Here is a 19,170-nt window from a genome sequence, read left to right as displayed (position 1 = left end):
AAAATTGATATTTCAAATATGTATATTATGTTATCACTTTAGTGTGGGTTTTGTTTTATATATGTAAAATAGAAACACAATTCTATAGTGATGTGCAGGCATTTTGCAGGCACTATTTTATTTAATATTTATTATTTACTGCTCTGTATCCACAGATCTCAGCACATCATACATTAAAATCAATTTAAAACTGGTTAAAACAATCTTGAATAATACAACTATAAAACATGTGCAGCCTGGTTAAAACAAGTTTGACTTGAAGGCTTTCATAAAAAGCCACATTTTAATGTGGCACCATATTGATCCAAGACTGGCACCAAACAAGCCTCCACAAGAAGAGAATTCCACAACTGGAGTGTCACTGCAGAAAAAGCACTCTCCTAGTCCTTTTACAATGTATTTCCATCAACTGATGGGATGCAGAAAGGGCTCCTCCAATATATCAAATTATCCAATAAGTATATACTGTATAGAGAGATGTGCTCCATTCTCTATACATGTGACAAGAAGGATAGGGTGATGTTTTTGTGTAACCCAGCATCTGTACAATTGTTCCAATTACATATCACATTTGCATAAGAATCTATACACATAAAAGTCTAACACACACAAGCTCCATGCGCAATATTGTGAGAGTATATATATTGCTCAAGTGTGTTCTATACATTTTGAGCTTTACTTGAGTGCATTTCTATGCAAACATGACAAATTGAGTTGGCCCGGGGCAGAGAGTTGGAACCTCTTCATTGTGCAGTCATTTAAGTATGTATGAAATATATACACAATATCAAAATTCAGACTGCAAGGGCCACTACATGAAAATAAACATGCAGATTTATAAAATTAATATATTTTATAAAATTATTACTGTCAATTAGGGTTCTGCTATAGTACTGAAGCATAACAACACATAGCTGTTCAGTGGGTTGGTAATCTTTTTAGAGTAAGCACACGAAGAATAAAACATGCTAGTCTTGCCACCCCGCATTACGCTGCCTATCCAGACAGAAGTCTGATAAAATGTCTGCTTCAAATAAATACTGAAAGAAATGTTTCTTCAGCAAAACAAATGGAGTTCAGATAAGCTCCTGCATAGTTCCATTCTTCTATTAAGAAAATGAAGCAACAGACAGAAAATGTTATAAAAGTATGAAGTGTACAAGAGAGGAAATTATAACAGGAGAAACGAATGGCACAAATCAAGACACAATTAAAAATCCATGATGTAACTCAAACACTCCACTAAAATAATATGGCAAGACAGGTCATCTAATACATGAAATGGCAAAGGACCTGTACAATGACTTTCAGAAAAACCAAGTATCAGGTAATAATATACCAATGGGAACATAAAAGAGATCTCTGTTCATCGCTGTGAAAAAAATTAAAGCAACAAAATGATAAAATTCTAGTGACAGAGCTACCCAGCTACTTCATCTGTGAGCAAAGGAGGTCCTAACTATAGTTGCCTGAAATATTTACAACCCTTTTGCTAAAAGAAAATACTAATGCAAAAAAAGAGGCAAACAGAACAAAACACTATAATCTAGTCTCTAGTAGAAGCTCAATATCAGTGAAGACACAAAGATGCCTATGGGCAAGGAATGACGTTCAGGTGAGTGACAGAATCTGTCAAGAAGAGTAAAGGAAGTGGGGAGATCCTGGCTAACAAAGTAGAACACCAATCAGGAAAGATTGCAACAAAGAGACCATTAAGCTAGAACAGAAATGAATTCTGGAGAAAGAAGGTCTAAACAGGGATAGCAATCTTTCTTCCAATCGCAGATCTCTCCACTGTAACTTTGTTACTTAAGAAACATAAAATGCATTCTATGTAACTTTATTTATTTTTAAATTATAATATTTTATATATAAAAATGACAGTTTATTCAGAATATATCGTAGTAACAAAATGAACTTCTTGTTCATGTTGTTTTTGACAAACGGAACAGCAAGATCTATAATGCTAACAATACCTGAACTAAAAAGAACATATTTAGTTATGCCAGCCTGATGAGCAGGCAACCCCCCTGCTCAAAGACAGATTCAACATCAGTAAAACAGAGAAATCATTTTGTCTTCACTAGTTCTCAGTAAAACCAAGCAGACAAAACACATTAGTTCACATCAAAATAACTGAGGAACATAAACTTAGACCAGAAATTATAATGATATGCTATTGAACCTAAAGTTTTTCTCTTACATAGTTTTTTAAAATGATTTGGGGGCAGTAAAGAAGTGAACACTTTGTCTCTCATACATGTGTGTGTATGTACATGTATATAAACATTATACACACACACATATATACAGTTGATGACCAGCACCAAAAAACGCCGGAACAGGAACATATTATTAAGATTATTAAGGCATTAAGAAACATTGTCAAAAGCACAGTTAAAACCCAGTATTGAGTATGATAGTTAAAATGGTATTAAACATTTATATGCTAAGATGAAAATGTTAAATACTGAAATAAATATTAAAATCTTCTAAGACTGTGATAGCATCTTGCACCAACAAGAGATTTAACCAGTCTCTAGAAGTAAAATTACATTAGGCACACAGCTTGGGAAGCTAAGGATGAGTCTTAGAAAATTGTCTGGATGGCTTCTGAAGTCTTGACACTTAAAAATGCACACAGTTCTGCTCCATATAACATTTGGTAAAAACTTAGCATTAAAATCTTGTACTGAAGGTACATGCTGGGTTCCTTTACCATAAAAAATGACATAAGTAAGTTGTAACTCAGCCATGCATTTGCTATAGTATAGGACACTTCAGCTTTCCAAGAATTAGTAGACTGGAAAATGACTCCCAGATATTTATAGAATTTGACTTGTTCTATTGGGTGCCCATTAATTTGCCAGTGCTGTGTGCATCTTTTCTGGGTAAAGACTAGTACTTTTGATTTGTCATAATTAATTGCCAGCTGTTTAGTATTACAGTACATTTTAGAAGCTATCTCTAACATTTTATGCATCATCTGCATAAAGTAAAATCGATATTGCTCTCCTAACCAATTGGGGGGGGGGGGGGGGGTTATTTCTGAGAGTGAATTCACCAGTGAGTTAATATAAATATTAAACCAAGTGGGTGCAAGAACACAACCTTGCTTTACTCCCGTGAGGATATTGGTCTAGTCAGATGATCTTCATGGTTACATCTCACTTGCATGTGTGTGTTTTTTCATAAAGGCTGCAAATGAGAACCAGCAGGCACCTATCTATGTTGGTGATCTCTAGTTTGCTCTTGAGATTGAGTCAAATGCAGACTTAAAATCTATAAAGACTGTGTAAAGCGCTCCCTGGGAGGGAGAGGAATGTTTTTCTATTAAATGTTGCAATATTAGGCCCTGATCAACAATTGAACATCCAATCCTAAATCAGGCTTGTTCCTCTTCTAAGAAGTTTTCTTTGTCCAACTAGCCTAATAGTTTGTCTAGGAGATTATTAGTATACAATTGGAGCCCCCAGATGGCGTAGTGGACTAAGTGACTTGAAGGTTGGGTTGCTGACCTGAAAGCTGCCAGGTTCGAATCCCACCTGGGGAGAGTGTGGATGAGCTCCCTCTATCAGCTCCAGCTCCATGCGGGGACATGAGAGAAGCCTCCCACAAGGATGGTAAAAACATCAAAAACATCCGGGCGTCCCCTGGGCGACATCCTTGCAGACGGCCAATTCTCTCACTCCAGAAGCAACTCCGGTTGCTCCTGACACGAAAAAAGTATACAATTTGCTGATTATGCTTAGAAGGTTAACTAGTCTGTAGTTGGCAGGATCTGATCTATTGCCTTTTTATAAATGGGAATAATTATTGCAAGCCCCCAGTCAGGTGGTAAACAAGCAAACTGATTAACGTATGTGAACAAGACTACTAGGACTGGTGTCCACCACTCAAAAGTTTGATTTCAGCAGTTCAGGGGGCATATACCCTGTTTCCCCTAAAATAAGACATCCCCAGAAAATAAGACCAAGTAGTGGTTTTGCTGAATTGCTAAATATAAGGCCTCCCCCGAAAGTAAGACCAAGCAAAGTTTTTGTTTGGAAGCATGCCCAACAAACAGAACACCAGAGCATGCAAGATCGATAAATGTATGTATCATAGAGTGTTGTACATGAAAATATTGGTAGTAACAAGAAATTCTTGATAGGATTCACAGTTTGTCTGGTTATGCTGGTTTGTGATGACAACTACTGTACAGTATATAATAAATGTTCATTTTTTTTGTTCAATAATAAATGTGAATTCTTCTTCATGGAAAAATAAGACATCCCCTGAAAATAAGACCTAACACATCTTTGGGAGCAAAATTAATATAAGACACTGTCTTATTTTTGGGGAAACACAGTAATCACTTCTTGGGGCTTTGCCCAATTCTAAGTTCGCAATGAATCTGCCAATTCAGATCTTTAAGAAAAGATCTGAATAGGCAAACAGTTAAGATCTTTAAGAAAATTGTTACGGGTAGAAATTCCAAGAAAATAATATGATGCATGATTACTATCTTAGCAAACAAAGACTAAAACTTTATTCTACTAGTTTATGTTTCATTAATATCTCATTTGTACTGTAACTACAACTGCAACATACTGAAGAATGCAAAAATTAAAAATGCAAAATAAATTTTAAAAGAGTTTTTTAATCCAATAAACAATTGTACTTATATGACTGTGAATTGGTCATTGAACTCAAAAGAAATACATCATTTCATTTAATCCTTTAATGTGGACATAATCTGATATAAGATGAAACCAATGTTCATCTTCTCAGAAGCAACAAATACAATGCAACCTTGCTCACTAAACATATTGGTTATGAAAATCTAACCAGAAATTCTAAGAGTAATATATAATTGTGAGAAAAAAATCCAGGAACCAAACTGCGATGTTTAGTTAAAATAAATTTAAATATGTACAGTTCAGGGAGTAAAATCCCTTCAAGAAGTTTTGAAATTATTATAAACATTTTCAACAGCAAGCAATATAAGAGGTATACTATAGATGAGTAAAATCCAAATACATCCAAAAGGATGTCAACACAGTTAAGGTTAAGAATATTATAGCAGGCAAGACTAACTGTACATCTTTTAAAAATGGGAGGAGAATAAGAGAAACGATATGGTAACATTCTCCCAAATGTAAATAAAGAAAGCCAAACAAATAACTTTATGAGAAAGCTGTATAATTTGATTACATAAAAACAACTAAAGCAGGAAGAAATACAATAGTGTTATTAGCCCATGATAATTAGAAGGTAATTTTTATGTTCCAAGCAGTATATATTTATTTGACAATGGGTTCCAAAATCAAGAAGTTTGACTACTACCATCATATTCTGCTCATGAACTTCCTAGAGGCACTGGCTACTTTTTGGAGGCAGGGAGATGAGTTGAATCTTGAGTTGCTGGGGCACGGGAAACCTATACTCTCTTTATATAGTACACAGCAAAAGAAATAAATAAATGTATCTTATATCCATACATTTTGTAATTTGAACACTTTGGGGAATTTTATAGGGCTTTTTCATCATCCAAAGGAGCTTCTAAGCCAGAAGGCAAATTTCAGTTTCAAACTGCTAGTGGGATCCATTCCAGTGGTGGAGAGGAACGCAAAGGTATGGAACCAATGAAGCATATTAAATCTCCTAAAGCCAGGCGCTAAGGCTTAGGGGAAACATTTCAATCTAACACATATACCAAAGTTCGGAAGCTACCAAAGTATAGTTGGCATAGCTATCTGAAAAACCCTATGGGGATAGAATGCCAGAATTTGACCCGTTATCCGAAAAACTAAATTCAGTATGGTATAAACCTGGAAAATCGTAGAATCATAGAGTTGGGAGGGGCCTTATAAGCCATCAGGTCCAAAATTTTGCTCAAAGCAGAATCTCCTGCTAGAGACCATCCGCAGAAACTAACTGTCCATCCTCTTATTGAAAACTTCCAGAGAAGGAAGTTTTCTTATTCCAAACATACCGCTCTAAGACAAGGCTTTTAAAACTGTGGTTTACAACCCCATGTGGGGTCACTATTGCTGAATGTGGAGGTCACAAACTATTTGGCAATAAAATGTTTCTGAACTCTACCTAGTGGCTGTTTTAGACATTAATATGAATCTGTTAGCAACAATGTGAATTGTTTCCAGTGGAGTTTTCAGCAAATAGCTCAGTTGTACTTCATAAAAAGGGGAAACCAGCCTGCCTTGTTTAGCAAGCCTTGCAAATGCTAATTTTGCTTTTCAGTTTCAGATATCCTTTCCTTCACATTTTGATTCTTTGTCACTTTCTTGTTTCTAACATGGGGTGGACTTCTTTTGTTGCTTCTTGTTCACCTAGCCAGTCTCAGCTCATTTTGAGCTTTACGTTTTGATTAACATTATTTCTGAAAGCTTGAGCTACGCGTGCTCTCTTAATTTGTGTGATTTGTCCTTCCTCCCATCCTTTATACATGCTCCTTTTCCCTTTCACTTCCTGTTTGAGTTTACGGTGCAGGCAGATTTTTCCCATTTTTCTTCTTCCATGGAATTACTCCTGATTGTGCTTTTAGCAGTTCCTCCTCCATGAAACCTAGGTCTCTTTTTCCTTTAGCATCTGTAGCCTAGGGATTCTACCCAGTATTTCCCTGAGCTTGATAAAATCAGCTTTCCTAAATTCAAGGTATATGCTTAATTATACTCTTATTTAACCTGTCCCACAATCATGAATTCTAACAATACATGGTCACTCTGTCCAAAAGTACCAAATGCTATGATTCCCTATTTATTAGGATAAAGTTCACAATTGCTGATCCCTTGTACTTTCCTACATCTTTTGAAAGAGGAAATTATCCGCAAGGTACATCAGAAATTTGCTGGAGAGCTTTTACTTAGCAGAGCTAGTCTCCCAGCAGATATAAGGATAATTTTGCAATACCGTAATTCACCAAACACACACAGGATATTTGTTCCCATATTTCAAACATCCACAAGATTAAGTTAGCCAGTGTTTAATATAAGCAAAGCTTAGTTAGTAAACCAATGTGCAATTTTATAAACTGCGGTATTTGAAACAATTCAAAAATTCTTACATTTGAATATTTACTCCCACTGAAAAAGCATAAGACTAAAATTTTGTCAGTAATACCCTAATATCAAGTTTACATGTTATTAAAATACATAATTTGAAACATTGAATTTAACAAATTCTTACCAGCTTACTGAAATGGTATTTACAGTAACCACAATACTGGACATTATCTGCACCATTACCTTCTTCTTCACAAAGAAGTCCTGCAAACTGTGCACTGTGGGGGCAAAAGGTAGGACAGAGCTGTTTACTAAAGATAGCAAATATAACTAGTTAAGAACATTTCTAAAACATATTATTATGTGCAGCTTTTCGGATGTTCTTGGAGGGCAATCACCTGCTAGTATAGTTCATGATGAAGAACGTTAGAAGTTGCAGCTTAGCACCATTTGGAAGGTCACATTATTACTATCCAAAATAGCACGCAAACGTCAGCTGAGGATCTAGTACACTTTTTAAACTTTACGCAATAAAATATATTAAAATAACTGAAAGTTGCCTAGTGGCCAGTTTTCTGGCGGGAGAGGAAATCAAACCCTTCTGATAGTCTAACACTATCAGTTGTTCAAACAGCCCTAGTAAAATGATAAAATAAAATTGGACCTTCTTATCCATGTATTAAAAAAACTACAAGGTCAAAAATATTTCCCCCAAACAAAAAAAATCCAAAATGATTATCCTAGCTTATATAAGGGATGCCATTTTAATACACCATTATATATAATAGGGCTTGAGCATCCATTAATTTTGTATCCACAGAGAATCCTGGAACCAAACCCCAGTGGATATTAAGGGCTAGGAATATTTTAAGAATGGCACAAATTATTAAGAGCCACAACATCTAAGCTTGGTAGGCCAAAAAAGATTGGATTTTTTTTACATACCATGTTACATGGAAAGCTTGACGACACCCATGCTTATTGCAAGTCATGCAAGCACCAGTGGCTGCTTTACTTTCTCTGCCTTGTTCATCACATATATAACATGTCTGTTGGGGGAAATAAGACAGAGTAAAAATACATTCTCTTAAGTGAACTAAAACTGAAAATTAGCAATGCCCTTTATACAAAGACAGAAAACCTCAAATTCTGGCAAAATTTGACACAAGTGGATATGTTCTCAAACATATTAATTTAAACTACACTCCATTATTCTCAGACTGTATGTTCTGTGGAATGTCCAACATGGTTCACTATCCCCATTGCTCATACGACATGTTGCATTATATCCCATTTTATCTTCATATTTTATTTTGAGTCTCTTCGCCAAAATCATACTATCTAAGAAATGTTCATTCTAGCAAGGAGACCTCCTAAGCAATGAATTATTAGAATGAAATTTCTGAGACTCCTATTACAGCTGAGTAAAGTAAAACATATGAAAATGTTACTGCATGATAAGCAACATGTGACACTAACCAACGTAAGTAACACAAGCACTAAGAAAAGCAGTGGAATAATTTTTATTTTACATTTCTTCAGATTATGTATCATTAATACAGTATTAACTAGTAATTGTAATTAAATTAAATGATGTGGTAATACCAAAGAGCTCCAATGGCCCAATAACATATAACATACTTATTTTAATGAGAAAGCATAGACAAATCAAGTTCAAAATATGTAAAATTAACATTTAATACCATTCCATAAAAACTTTTGTCTAAGACAGTACTTCTCTGAAAATATTCTAGAAAAATAATATTGTCTCAATCATCTTTTTGCCTCTGGCATAAACTATAGCAGTATTTCTCAGGCTAACTATAACTGATCTGATGTCATTTTCCCACAATATTCCAGGGACCGGTACCATATCTGTCACCATTGACTAAAATCATTAATTTCTTTCATGAAAGCTTGTCAGGTGCTAGCACTGGTCTAAGAACCACCACTTTGAGTGGTGGTATATAGCATAGTCACTATACCACAGACCCTAAGAGAATATGCAAAAACTATTACCAAGTCATACTCAATCTGTCCTATCTAAAAGATATAACACTAAAACCAACTTCCATCTATTGCATGGTGACGTTAAGGTTCATTTTTCATCATGTTATTTCTTTTGGTTTCTCTTTTTCTTTCTTTTTCTTTTTTTTTTTTTTTTTGGTTTCTCTCTCTCTCTATCTCTCTTTCCTTTCTTTTTCACATTTTCAACCCTGCTCTCAATCTTGCATTTTGATTTATTATATGTCCATGTCTATGTCATTGTTGATTTGAAAGAGCTTGAATAAAAATGTATTTTACAAAAAGAAAATCTGTCCTATCTTACCCCATATTTACAGGTGAACAATCAAGAGGACTTGTACCATCTTCAAAACTAAAAACAACAAATTGTTTTGTGGCAGTTTAACAAATTGTAATGTGCCAAGTGAGATAATACTCCATACCATAGTAGGCAATGGGGCGGTGTAGAGAGAGATTCTCTTTCACACACACACACACACACACACACACACCATGAATTTCACCACATATTGCACCATAGCTGGAATAATTTCAGGTTCCCATTAGTTAGCTTATCTTTGGTTGAAAAAAAAAATGGAATTTGGGTGGAAGCCAAAGCTCTGTATGTGGCAGTAGTTTTAATGCATTTTGAGCGGCTCTGGGAAGAAAACTGATTTAAAAAATGGGCCAAATAACAGGAAATCAGAGGGACTGCCAAGATGCTTTAAATATTCTACAAATGGAGTTCGGGGCTCATACAGCCACAAGTCACAATTGCCCAATACTTCATGCATATAACACATTTTTCTTCTTACTTGCTAAAAAAATAATTTATTCTTATGACAAAATGTGTTATATGAACAAAGCTTGTGACCATCAAAACCTGTTAGTATTTAAACCAAACTCTGTTGGCTATTCCAAAATACAATAGGCAACATTGAATAATTTGTTAATTATACCCAGTTACATTAGGCACACAGAATATGCAAACTTTCAATGTATTAGCAATTTTATATCTACAAATGGTTAAGACCCATGTCCATTTCATAATTAGGTAAAAGGTTTTCCCTGACGTTAAGTCCAGTCATGTCTGACTCTGGGGGTTGGTGCTCATCTCCATTTCTAAGCCGAAGAGCCGGCGTTGTCCGTAGAAACCTCCAAGGTCATGTGGCCGGCATGACTGCATGGAGCGCCGTTACCTTCCCGCCGGAGTGCTACCTATTGATCTACTCACATTGGCATGTTTTCAAACTGCTAGGTTGGCAGGAGCTGGAGCTAACAGCGGCCGCTCACGCTGCTCCCAGGGATTGAACCTGGGACCTTTCGGTCTCCAGCTCAGTGCTTTAACGCACTTCGCCACCGGGGCTCCTTATTTCATAATTACTCTGAATTAAATCTCAAAAATCCACAGAAAAGGGGGGAAATGGCTAAAGACTGGGAATGCTGTGAGTTGCAGTCCAACATCTGAAGAGTTGCATAATTCTCGCTGCTGTATTACACTGTGTGTGTGTGTGTGTGTGTGTGTGTGTGTGTGTGTGTGTGTGTTAAACTAGCCTGTCAACATATGGCTACCTCTTTGAATTTCATGGGATTTTCTTATGCAAAGATTACTCTCTTGAGTAATCCACCCTAGACCTGACTTTTAGGTCAACTCAGAAAGAGATTGTCTGCTAGAAATGTGCACATTTTTTTTCCTTCGTTTTCTTTATGCTATCATTTCATTTCAACCATTCGTCTACACAAAATGAATGACATTTTCGTAGGAAACGAGAGGTGACATGAAAATGAAAGCTGCACAGTTATCGTGCTTGCTTTCGTTTTCCTTTCATTTCTGCCTCATAACAATAAGTAGATATATATGATAGCTACTCTGGGAATCTAAGCTGAGACTGGGAGAGGAATGCCTCTGCATTACATCTGATGTGTGGAAATGGGTGTTAATAACAACAACAACAACAACAACACTCTTGGGAAGATACAAACATTTTAAAAGTTTGTGGGTTAAAAGGGATCGAAATGCCCTTTGTGTGTGCCAATTTTCACCCCTCTAGCCCAAAAACCAAGGGGGGGTGAGCCTCAGAAGCCCTCCCATTGCCGCCAATGGCACAAAAAAAATTGTGTTTTTCCTTAGCCAGATGAAAATTTGTGTTGTATAGCCGACCCGTTTTCGTTAGCGGGAACCAATTATGAAAATGAGATGACACGAATGAAACTACACAAAACAAACAGCAATTGCATACAAAAGCACAACACTACTGTCTGTAACTCTAATATAAATATATGAGAGAACATACAGTCTTATACATGTTATTTAACATCAACTCCTATTAGGCAAACTCAGCATTATCAATTGCTCAGGTATTGTGGGAGCTGTAATCCAACATGTGGCATGTCATAGGTTCCCCTCCCTGCTTTAATAGTTGAACAATGTTTCATTAGGTTTTCCACCAGACTGATGAAAAATATTGTACCCAGCAATAATTTCCTTTCTAACAAACTCTTAAATAATGGACCACTTCAGCAGATACAGGGGCCAATTTCACCCCTCATGGATCTCTCACATACTACCTCAGGACCTTGTGACACAAGCATCTGGGAATCACCCCAAATTTTGGTAGTAAACTGGAAAAGACCATAAAAACAGGAAATGGCTGTTTAAATTGGATTTTCCTCATTTGGTAATAAATTTCAATAGCTAACCGCAAAAACAAATTCAAATAAAACATTTCCTGCTTGTAATTGCTTTCAGTAGTCTGCTATTAAATTTCGGTGGCAGGGATTCTAAAGGTGTCTTGGGGGGTTGCATGCAGGCCATGTGATGGCCATCTCCACCCCCACTTTTATTTTTGGTAAAAGTACCAGAATATGTAAACCTGTGGACCTGGCAAACTTGTCACTGAATTTCTGTGCCACAATAATATAGATTGCCTTATCTAGCTTCTTTTCTACCATCAAGTCAGATCTGTTGCGTTGTTCCCATTGCCTCTGCTTGTTTTTCTGTCTCTTCTTTCCTCACTCACATTCTCAAAAGTGAGATTTTCCCTATATGTTGTCTCTGGTTGCTGGTTTGATTCTGACTCTCAACAAAATTATGCTCATGCTTTTTCTTTGTATCTTTCTGTTATCTTTCATGACAACACAACCAAAGGGCTCCAACCTCTTGAGATCAGGAATGAATATTAGGTAACTCTACAATATATGTTTTCAATCAGACAATTACAATTATAACTGGTTTGCAAAATGTAGATATGCCACTGATTTCCATAAAAGCATTCAATAGTGGCTATTTTATTTCTAATACCTTTCTTAATAATCCCTTGGATTTTGCCTTTCCCATTTCACTCAGCTATCAATCACAACTCCAAACTGTCTTTTATGGAAATAAACGGTTAATAATGTTGTTCGTGTATATTGGACAGCTCCAATGTTTAGTTGACTGACTAATCAGCTGTAAAGCATTGCAATCATCTGAAAAAAATGTCCCCAATGAAACAAGCAAGTTTTTAAAAAGTATCTAAACTTACATGGCTTTTAATGGCTAACAATTCCATCTTAATCTCCTGATAAGGCTGATTTCATTTAAAACATCTGCATCTGAACACTGTAGGCAAAGTGAAGGCTTGGAACACTTGCCAATTAATATCTCCCATCTCCAGTATTAAATGCTGTTGCACTCCAATAGGACATACCATACTCCATTTTGCCCTGTTAAATGTTTTCCAATGCATTCTCCAAATACCAGCAAAAAGTCCCTCAGAACAGGAATGACTAGCCACATTACTCTAGTGTATGCTTAAGTGATTGTGTCAGAAGGAAGAGTATAATCATCTCCCAACTGTGATTGCAACTGGGATGGGTGAGAATTTATAATACCAAGAGAAGACACATGAGGTATTTGCAGGCTTCCCCTCATATAACCTTCCCTCCTTTCTGCTACCTGATTATTCTATAATCAAGCCCTACATAGCCAAATCCTTATTTATGATTTTATCATGCAAGAGTGAATCAACCTAATAAGACCATGGGAGCCAACAGTGAAATTGATATCACATCAAGTCAGAGAAACAGGAAATGTCGTTCATATAATTTATTTTATTTATTTATTTACAGTATTTATATTCCGCCCTTCTCACCCCGAAGGGGACTCAGGGCGGATCACATTACACATATAAGGCAAGCATTCAATGCCTTAACATAGAACAAAGACAGAGACAAACACAGGCTCCGAGCTGGCCTCGGACTCATGACCTCTTGGTCAGAGTGATTTGTTGCAGCTGGCTGCAGCTGGCTGCTCATCAGCCTGCGCCACAGCCCGGGCCCATATAATCACCTTTTCTATGTAAGACCTCTCGACTCTGGGGCATGCTTTGTGAATCTGTAGGTTATGTTGCACCACACAGAGGTTAGGGGTGCTTCTGGTATAGTCACACTTCCACCCAGCAGCTTCCCTGAATGAACTCGCTGTCTTTTTATGTGATATTGTAAAATAAGCAGCTAGCAGATCTCGAGGACTTTAACATTCCTCCAGAATCATGGGAATTTCTTAGCTGAACACAAACTCTTGATCTATTATTTACCCCAAGGTATGAGCAAGATGGCCCAGACATGGGTGAGGCAGGACTGTAACCACTTCCCAGTGAAGTCGGAAGGCTGACCTCAAGGTGAGATGTCAAAGGATTTCTGAATGGTCTGGTTTTTTGAAGATTACCTAATGGACAGAATTTATAATTCTGCCAGGGCTCTCTCACTATGAAACAAGAAGGAGCAATATGTTGTTAATACAATTGATTCACAATGTTCTTTCCAATCTGATAATGATGAAGCCTTTAATAAAGAAAAACACACCAGTATTTTTACACAGGAGAAAGGACAATTTTATTCTTATCATGTAATCTCCAGAGGATAATCTTTACATCCAAGACATACATAAACAGCAATATTTCTGAAATAGGATTCTCACGATACAGGGTTGTATTTCAACATGTCCCAAAGTGTGCAACACAATGCTGTCTCCTCTCCTTATTTGTGCTACCCCATACTGCTTGTTTAATGGCAGTACTGACTAGGAGCAGCTCCCCTAAAAAAACACCCTGCAACACAACAATAGCTTCATCTTTCCCATTTATCAAGCTGAGCACTACAGGTATGGCACAACATAAATTGTCCTGTTCCCAGAAGCTGTGGTTCTCAAAGCCCTTTGGCTGAGGCTATGGCCAGAGGGCACAGTGGACGGCAAGACATCATGTGACGGGGCTAACTGATGTGCTCTCACTAATTAATGAATCATAGCTGAGCCCTGAGGAAAGGGAAAACTCACTAGTCTGAAGCTTTTTCCAATAGTGCTCAACTATGGTGTAGTGTTGTATGTGAAATCAGCCTTAATAACAGTTTCATTTAAACCAACTTTTTCAACGTTCTAAAGAGATTGCTAATTATCATTCCAATTCTCACATTTATCCTCAGCATTCTAAATTGTAACCAATACATCAAACTATTTAAAAAGTCCATCTCTCAAGGTCTTGCAAAATCCACTCTAGTAACAGGGATTCCTTACCAGAGTGAATTATACCTGCTTTTTCCTAACCTGCATTCTGATATTAACCTGTTTTTAATTGTAATTATATCTGACATTAGTAGGGAGGGCTTTTCTTACAAGTTTACTACAGAAAATTCACATTGCTTTTTGCCAATATTTTACATTTAACCTTCTAGTACATCTGCTAGAATGGGGTATGTAATGGGGTTATTTTCAGGTCTGGAAAAAAAGTTAAGCAGTCTATTGTTTATGGTGTTAAGCAGTTGGTATAACTGCCTTCTATCAATATAGAACAATGAATCCTGGCTCCATGCTAGTCACTGTATTAAGGTGACTGTATAAAATAGCACTGACACGTCAACGTGTGACATAGCTAAGTTCAAGAGGACTACTTTGTGTGAATAAACATTTTTCAAATGTGTTTTCCACTTGAACAGAAGAAAGATGATGGGCAGGATAAGGATCAAACAGGTTTTCTTTAAATAAGAAGCACAGTAAAATGTAAAATAGAAGTCACCAAAGTTGAGCACAATAGAGAGACTGAAACAAAGCTAAATAGTAAATTTTGGCAAAATCATTAGAAATTATGTCTGAAAAAGAGGCAAAAATTATTAACGATATTCAGGGGAACCAGATTCATGTAAAATATGTTTGATCAAATATCACTTTGCTGGGAAGTGACAAGAAAGGGAAGTCATATTTGATTTGTTCAGTCCACACTCCAACAGGGATTTTACGATGTTTATCCACCTATTTGATCTCCCTTTAAGCATAAGCTGAAGCACAAACTGAAATTATAAACACAGTGCAGTTGCACTGTAGAATTAATGCAATTTGACACCACTTTAAGTGTCATAGCTTAGTGCTATGGAATCATAGGAACTGTAGTTTTACAACATCTTTAGCTTTCCCTGCCAAAGAGTTCTGGTGCTTCACCAAATTACAAATCCCAGGATTCCACAGCATTAAGCCATGACAGTTGAGGTGGTGTTAAATTTTATAGTGTAGTTGTACTGCCAGATAAATGAATAAAGTGTACATATGATGTTCAATGGACCTATATGTCCTAAAGGCATCAGATCTCATCTGACCTTGGAAGCTAAGGAGGATCAGGATTGGTTGGTACTTGGATTGGCACACCACCAATGATTACCAGATGCTATAACCTATATTTCAGATGAAAGAACTATTAAAACCATCTCTGAGTAATCCCAGTCTAAGAAAACCCAATGGAAATATGGGGTTGACATAAGACAATAGATTTATTTATTTATTTAACACACTTGTACCCCGCCCTTCTCACCCCAAAGTGGACTCAAGCGGCTTTACAAAGGCAACAATTCAATGCCGCATATACATATACATATTGGTAAATAAACAAATGCATTAAAATCCAAACCAATTAAAAACATAAACAGTAAAACATCAATTAAAAATCACACAATCCAGATTAAAAATCCACAATCCAGATGACTTAAAGGCATATACACACACACACATGCATACGAAGAATTATGGAAAACTGTAAAGGCAAGAAGTTAAGATCCAATTCTATTGTCAGGCATTTAATAAAGGTCTTTATTTCCTATTAAAAATTATCAAAAGTTCTCTATGTTAAATAAAGTCATTACTGATAGAATAGAAAATGCCATAGTACAGTATTAGTTACCTGAGAAACAGTTTAACCACAATAAAATGTTAACTGACGATTACTTCATACTTTGAATTTTAATAAAGCATTATTACAGAATAATTTAACAGTTTATTTTCATATAAAAATTAAAGAAATAAAGTACAAACTATGTTTTTTTCACACAGCAAACTATGGTGTTTTCCCTTTAAAATGGAATTTGAAATATTTATAGTTGTCAAATAATAAATTTACAGAAAGAAAATAACATAACATAATTATACCTTATTATAACGATCATGAGGGACAGACTGCAACACGATAGGTTCCATTGTAGAAACATTTGCAAACTGCACCTCGGGAATGTACAGAGCACAAACCACATGAGCCCAACCTACAAAAAGTTAATTGCATTTTATTCTTAATGCTTTGTGACAATGCAAACAAAATAATTCCAACTATATTAAAGACATTTCCATAAGACTTACATGTGATTTAAATTTTTAAAAATAATATAGGAATTAATATACTCCATAGGACATTAAAGCATGCAAAGACAGGATAAAACTGCCACGTACAGTACAACCCTCGTATCTGTGGGGGATACATTCCCAGACTTTGCATGGTAACATGAAACCATGAACAACAGTGCACCTTGTTGAAATGAAAGATTTCTGGCTCAAAGACACCACAGAGTCATGCTGGAAAATCTACAAAATGCCTACAGAATACATATTTTGTGAATAAATGAAACTGTGGATACTAATTCTATGGATATGGGAGTTGTACTGTACTTTCAAAGTTCTGAAATTCCAATATGCAAACAACTGATAAATTGAATGATGGTTTTGCAAATTAATCCTGTGAGTTCATACATATTTCTAATTTCTCACTAAAATCAGCAGGTTAAGATATACAGTACATAAACAGGTGTTGATTCTATCACATTAATAAAACATATAGCCCATTTATTTTGAGAGCCTCTGTTCATGCAGATCTTTCCAAAGAAATAATTAATTTTACTTCATGTGGCTTGCATGTAAATATAACACTACATTGTATATTTTCGTCACAGATGGCCCAAACTAATATGTAGGTCACAAAGCAAACTTTCTATGTATGTGTGTTTCCATACAACAAATACACATATGTGTGTGCATACATAAGCCCACATAAACACACATATGTCCTCTTTCAAAAGTTCTGGAAAATATTTCAAATATTTTTCTGATTTTTTTCCAATTTCCATGAATTCTTGACCCAGATAAGAGACTGCCTTATTTCAAGTTCTCTGCAGTTCCCAAAAAGTCACAAATTTATTCTTGCTCAAGAAAACAATTTAATCATGCTTGCTACTTTTTCACTTTATAAAGAGCTCAGCTTGAAAATGTACTTTGCTATTCAAGAGCTGTCCATATTCTGTTCTTGACAGGTTTATACGGAAATTTTTCAAGCCGTTTGATACACTAATTTCCCAACATAATTGCAGTTTTTCACAAAAAATAGGTCCCAATCCCAGCCCCACTGGACAACTCAAGAGCATACAGAACAGGTTATTATTACCTATTCACAGAGGTGAGCAGAATTCAAGCTTTATGGAATAGACTATGATTTTGATCAGAACAAAATGCAGAGGAATGGAGTCAATTGCCCACTGTACCTCGTAAGCTATACATCATATATTCAATTCTATACTTGGGTTATTATAAATCAGGAATGACCATACAAAAGTATCCAAGTTTTACCAGATGAAATGCACAAAAGCATGGCCAAAGGAAACCAACTAATGCCCACACTTCTACAGGCAAGGAACACTAAGCAAAGATATAAGGTATTTAGCGCAACCCAACTATGAGACCACAAATGAATACCAGGTGCTGTAGGCTATATTTCAGAGGAAGGAACTGGGAAAACCACCTCTGAACAGTCCTTGCCTACGAAAACCATATGAAATTCATAGTGTCAACATAAGTCAACAGGTAACTTGAAGACATACACAGACAGTCATCAAATTACACACAAGAGAGATTCTGTAGATTTGTTAAGTTGAATTTGTATGGAAGTTGGAACAGATACATTTTTAAAAATATAACTTCAGCCCTATATATGTGTGTGTGTGTGTGTGTTTTGAATAGTATAGGGAAGGGTTAACACTCCTGTGACATTTGTTTTGCTGTCTATGCCCCTGTTCAGTAGATTTCACCTCACTTTCCTTGTGATAATTGGGTTTTGAAAAAAAATGGCTTGTTGTGGAAACAAGGATTGGTGATAAAGCTTCAGTGGAGTGAATTTCCCTTCTGAGGGGTATATTTTCTCTCACTTCCTGTTGTCTCACCCAGCCCACTCATTCTTATCTGTGTAAGTTGGATATCTGTAACTCGGAGACTGCCTGTACATATACATACACACATATGAGCACACACATACTAATTTAGCCATTCCTAATCCCTTTTTCCTGTTTTCTTAACAGACACTTCCTTCCATTTTACCTTTCTGTCCAAGTCCTTTAGAGATGTATTTTGACATCATATTGAGCTCAGCACAATATAACCTATAATTGTATTCAGCAGCAAAAGACAATATTCTATAGCCCCAGCAACTGGAAGCATTTTAAGTACAGGCAGAAAGGACATTTGCAGCAGCATTCGAAATAACGTCTCAAAACTGTCATAATAAATGTCTTTCAGTTTCATATTTCCCATTATAAGATGGTGAACAGTAAAATAGGATGTTCAACAGAAGTATATTGAGTATCAGACTACTTGAGATATTTTATTAGTTGTTTTTTGTATATTAAGCAGCAGCACAAAATGTTGACTCTATGCTATGAGTGTGAGTGGGATGAGACCTTCTAGGCCTGATTTCAAAGATATAGTTGTGTCAGTCTTTTGCACCATAAAAATGTTGAGGGGAGGAAAGGACTGTGGCAGGAATGTGAAGACTAACTGGTTTTACTTCAGCATGAGCTTTCATATATATAAAACCATTTATATCTA

At 36.1% G+C, this 19,170-nt stretch overlaps 1 protein-coding gene across 8 annotated transcripts in view; it reads right to left on the bottom strand.

Moving 5' to 3' along the window:
• mllt10 (MLLT10 histone lysine methyltransferase DOT1L cofactor) overlaps window positions 1-19,170 on the bottom strand; it is a 145,591-nt gene that overhangs the window by 77,109 nt on the left and 49,312 nt on the right. For 6 of the 8 annotated variants that reach the window (XM_016994300.2, XM_062984441.1, XM_062984444.1 and 3 more), the window contains 3 exons: window positions 16,459-16,568; window positions 7,950-8,053; window positions 7,189-7,282 (listed from right to left, as the gene is read on the bottom strand). The exons of 1 other annotated variant lie outside the window; for it this stretch is intronic. In XM_016994300.2, coding sequence (XP_016849789.1) covers window positions 7,189-7,282; window positions 7,950-8,053; window positions 16,459-16,568 — 308 coding nt within the window. The remainder of the gene's footprint in view (window positions 1-7,188; window positions 7,283-7,949; window positions 8,054-16,458; window positions 16,569-19,170) is intronic. One more of the 8 variants, XM_008112445.3, reaches the window with a different exon arrangement.

This window comes from Anolis carolinensis, chromosome 6 (genome assembly GCF_035594765.1).
Source record: "Anolis carolinensis isolate JA03-04 chromosome 6, rAnoCar3.1.pri, whole genome shotgun sequence".
Classification (NCBI taxonomy): domain Eukaryota; kingdom Metazoa; phylum Chordata; class Lepidosauria; order Squamata; family Dactyloidae; genus Anolis; species Anolis carolinensis.
Note: the sequence above shows the minus strand (reverse complement) of the source record. Positions and strands in the feature narration are given on the sequence as shown.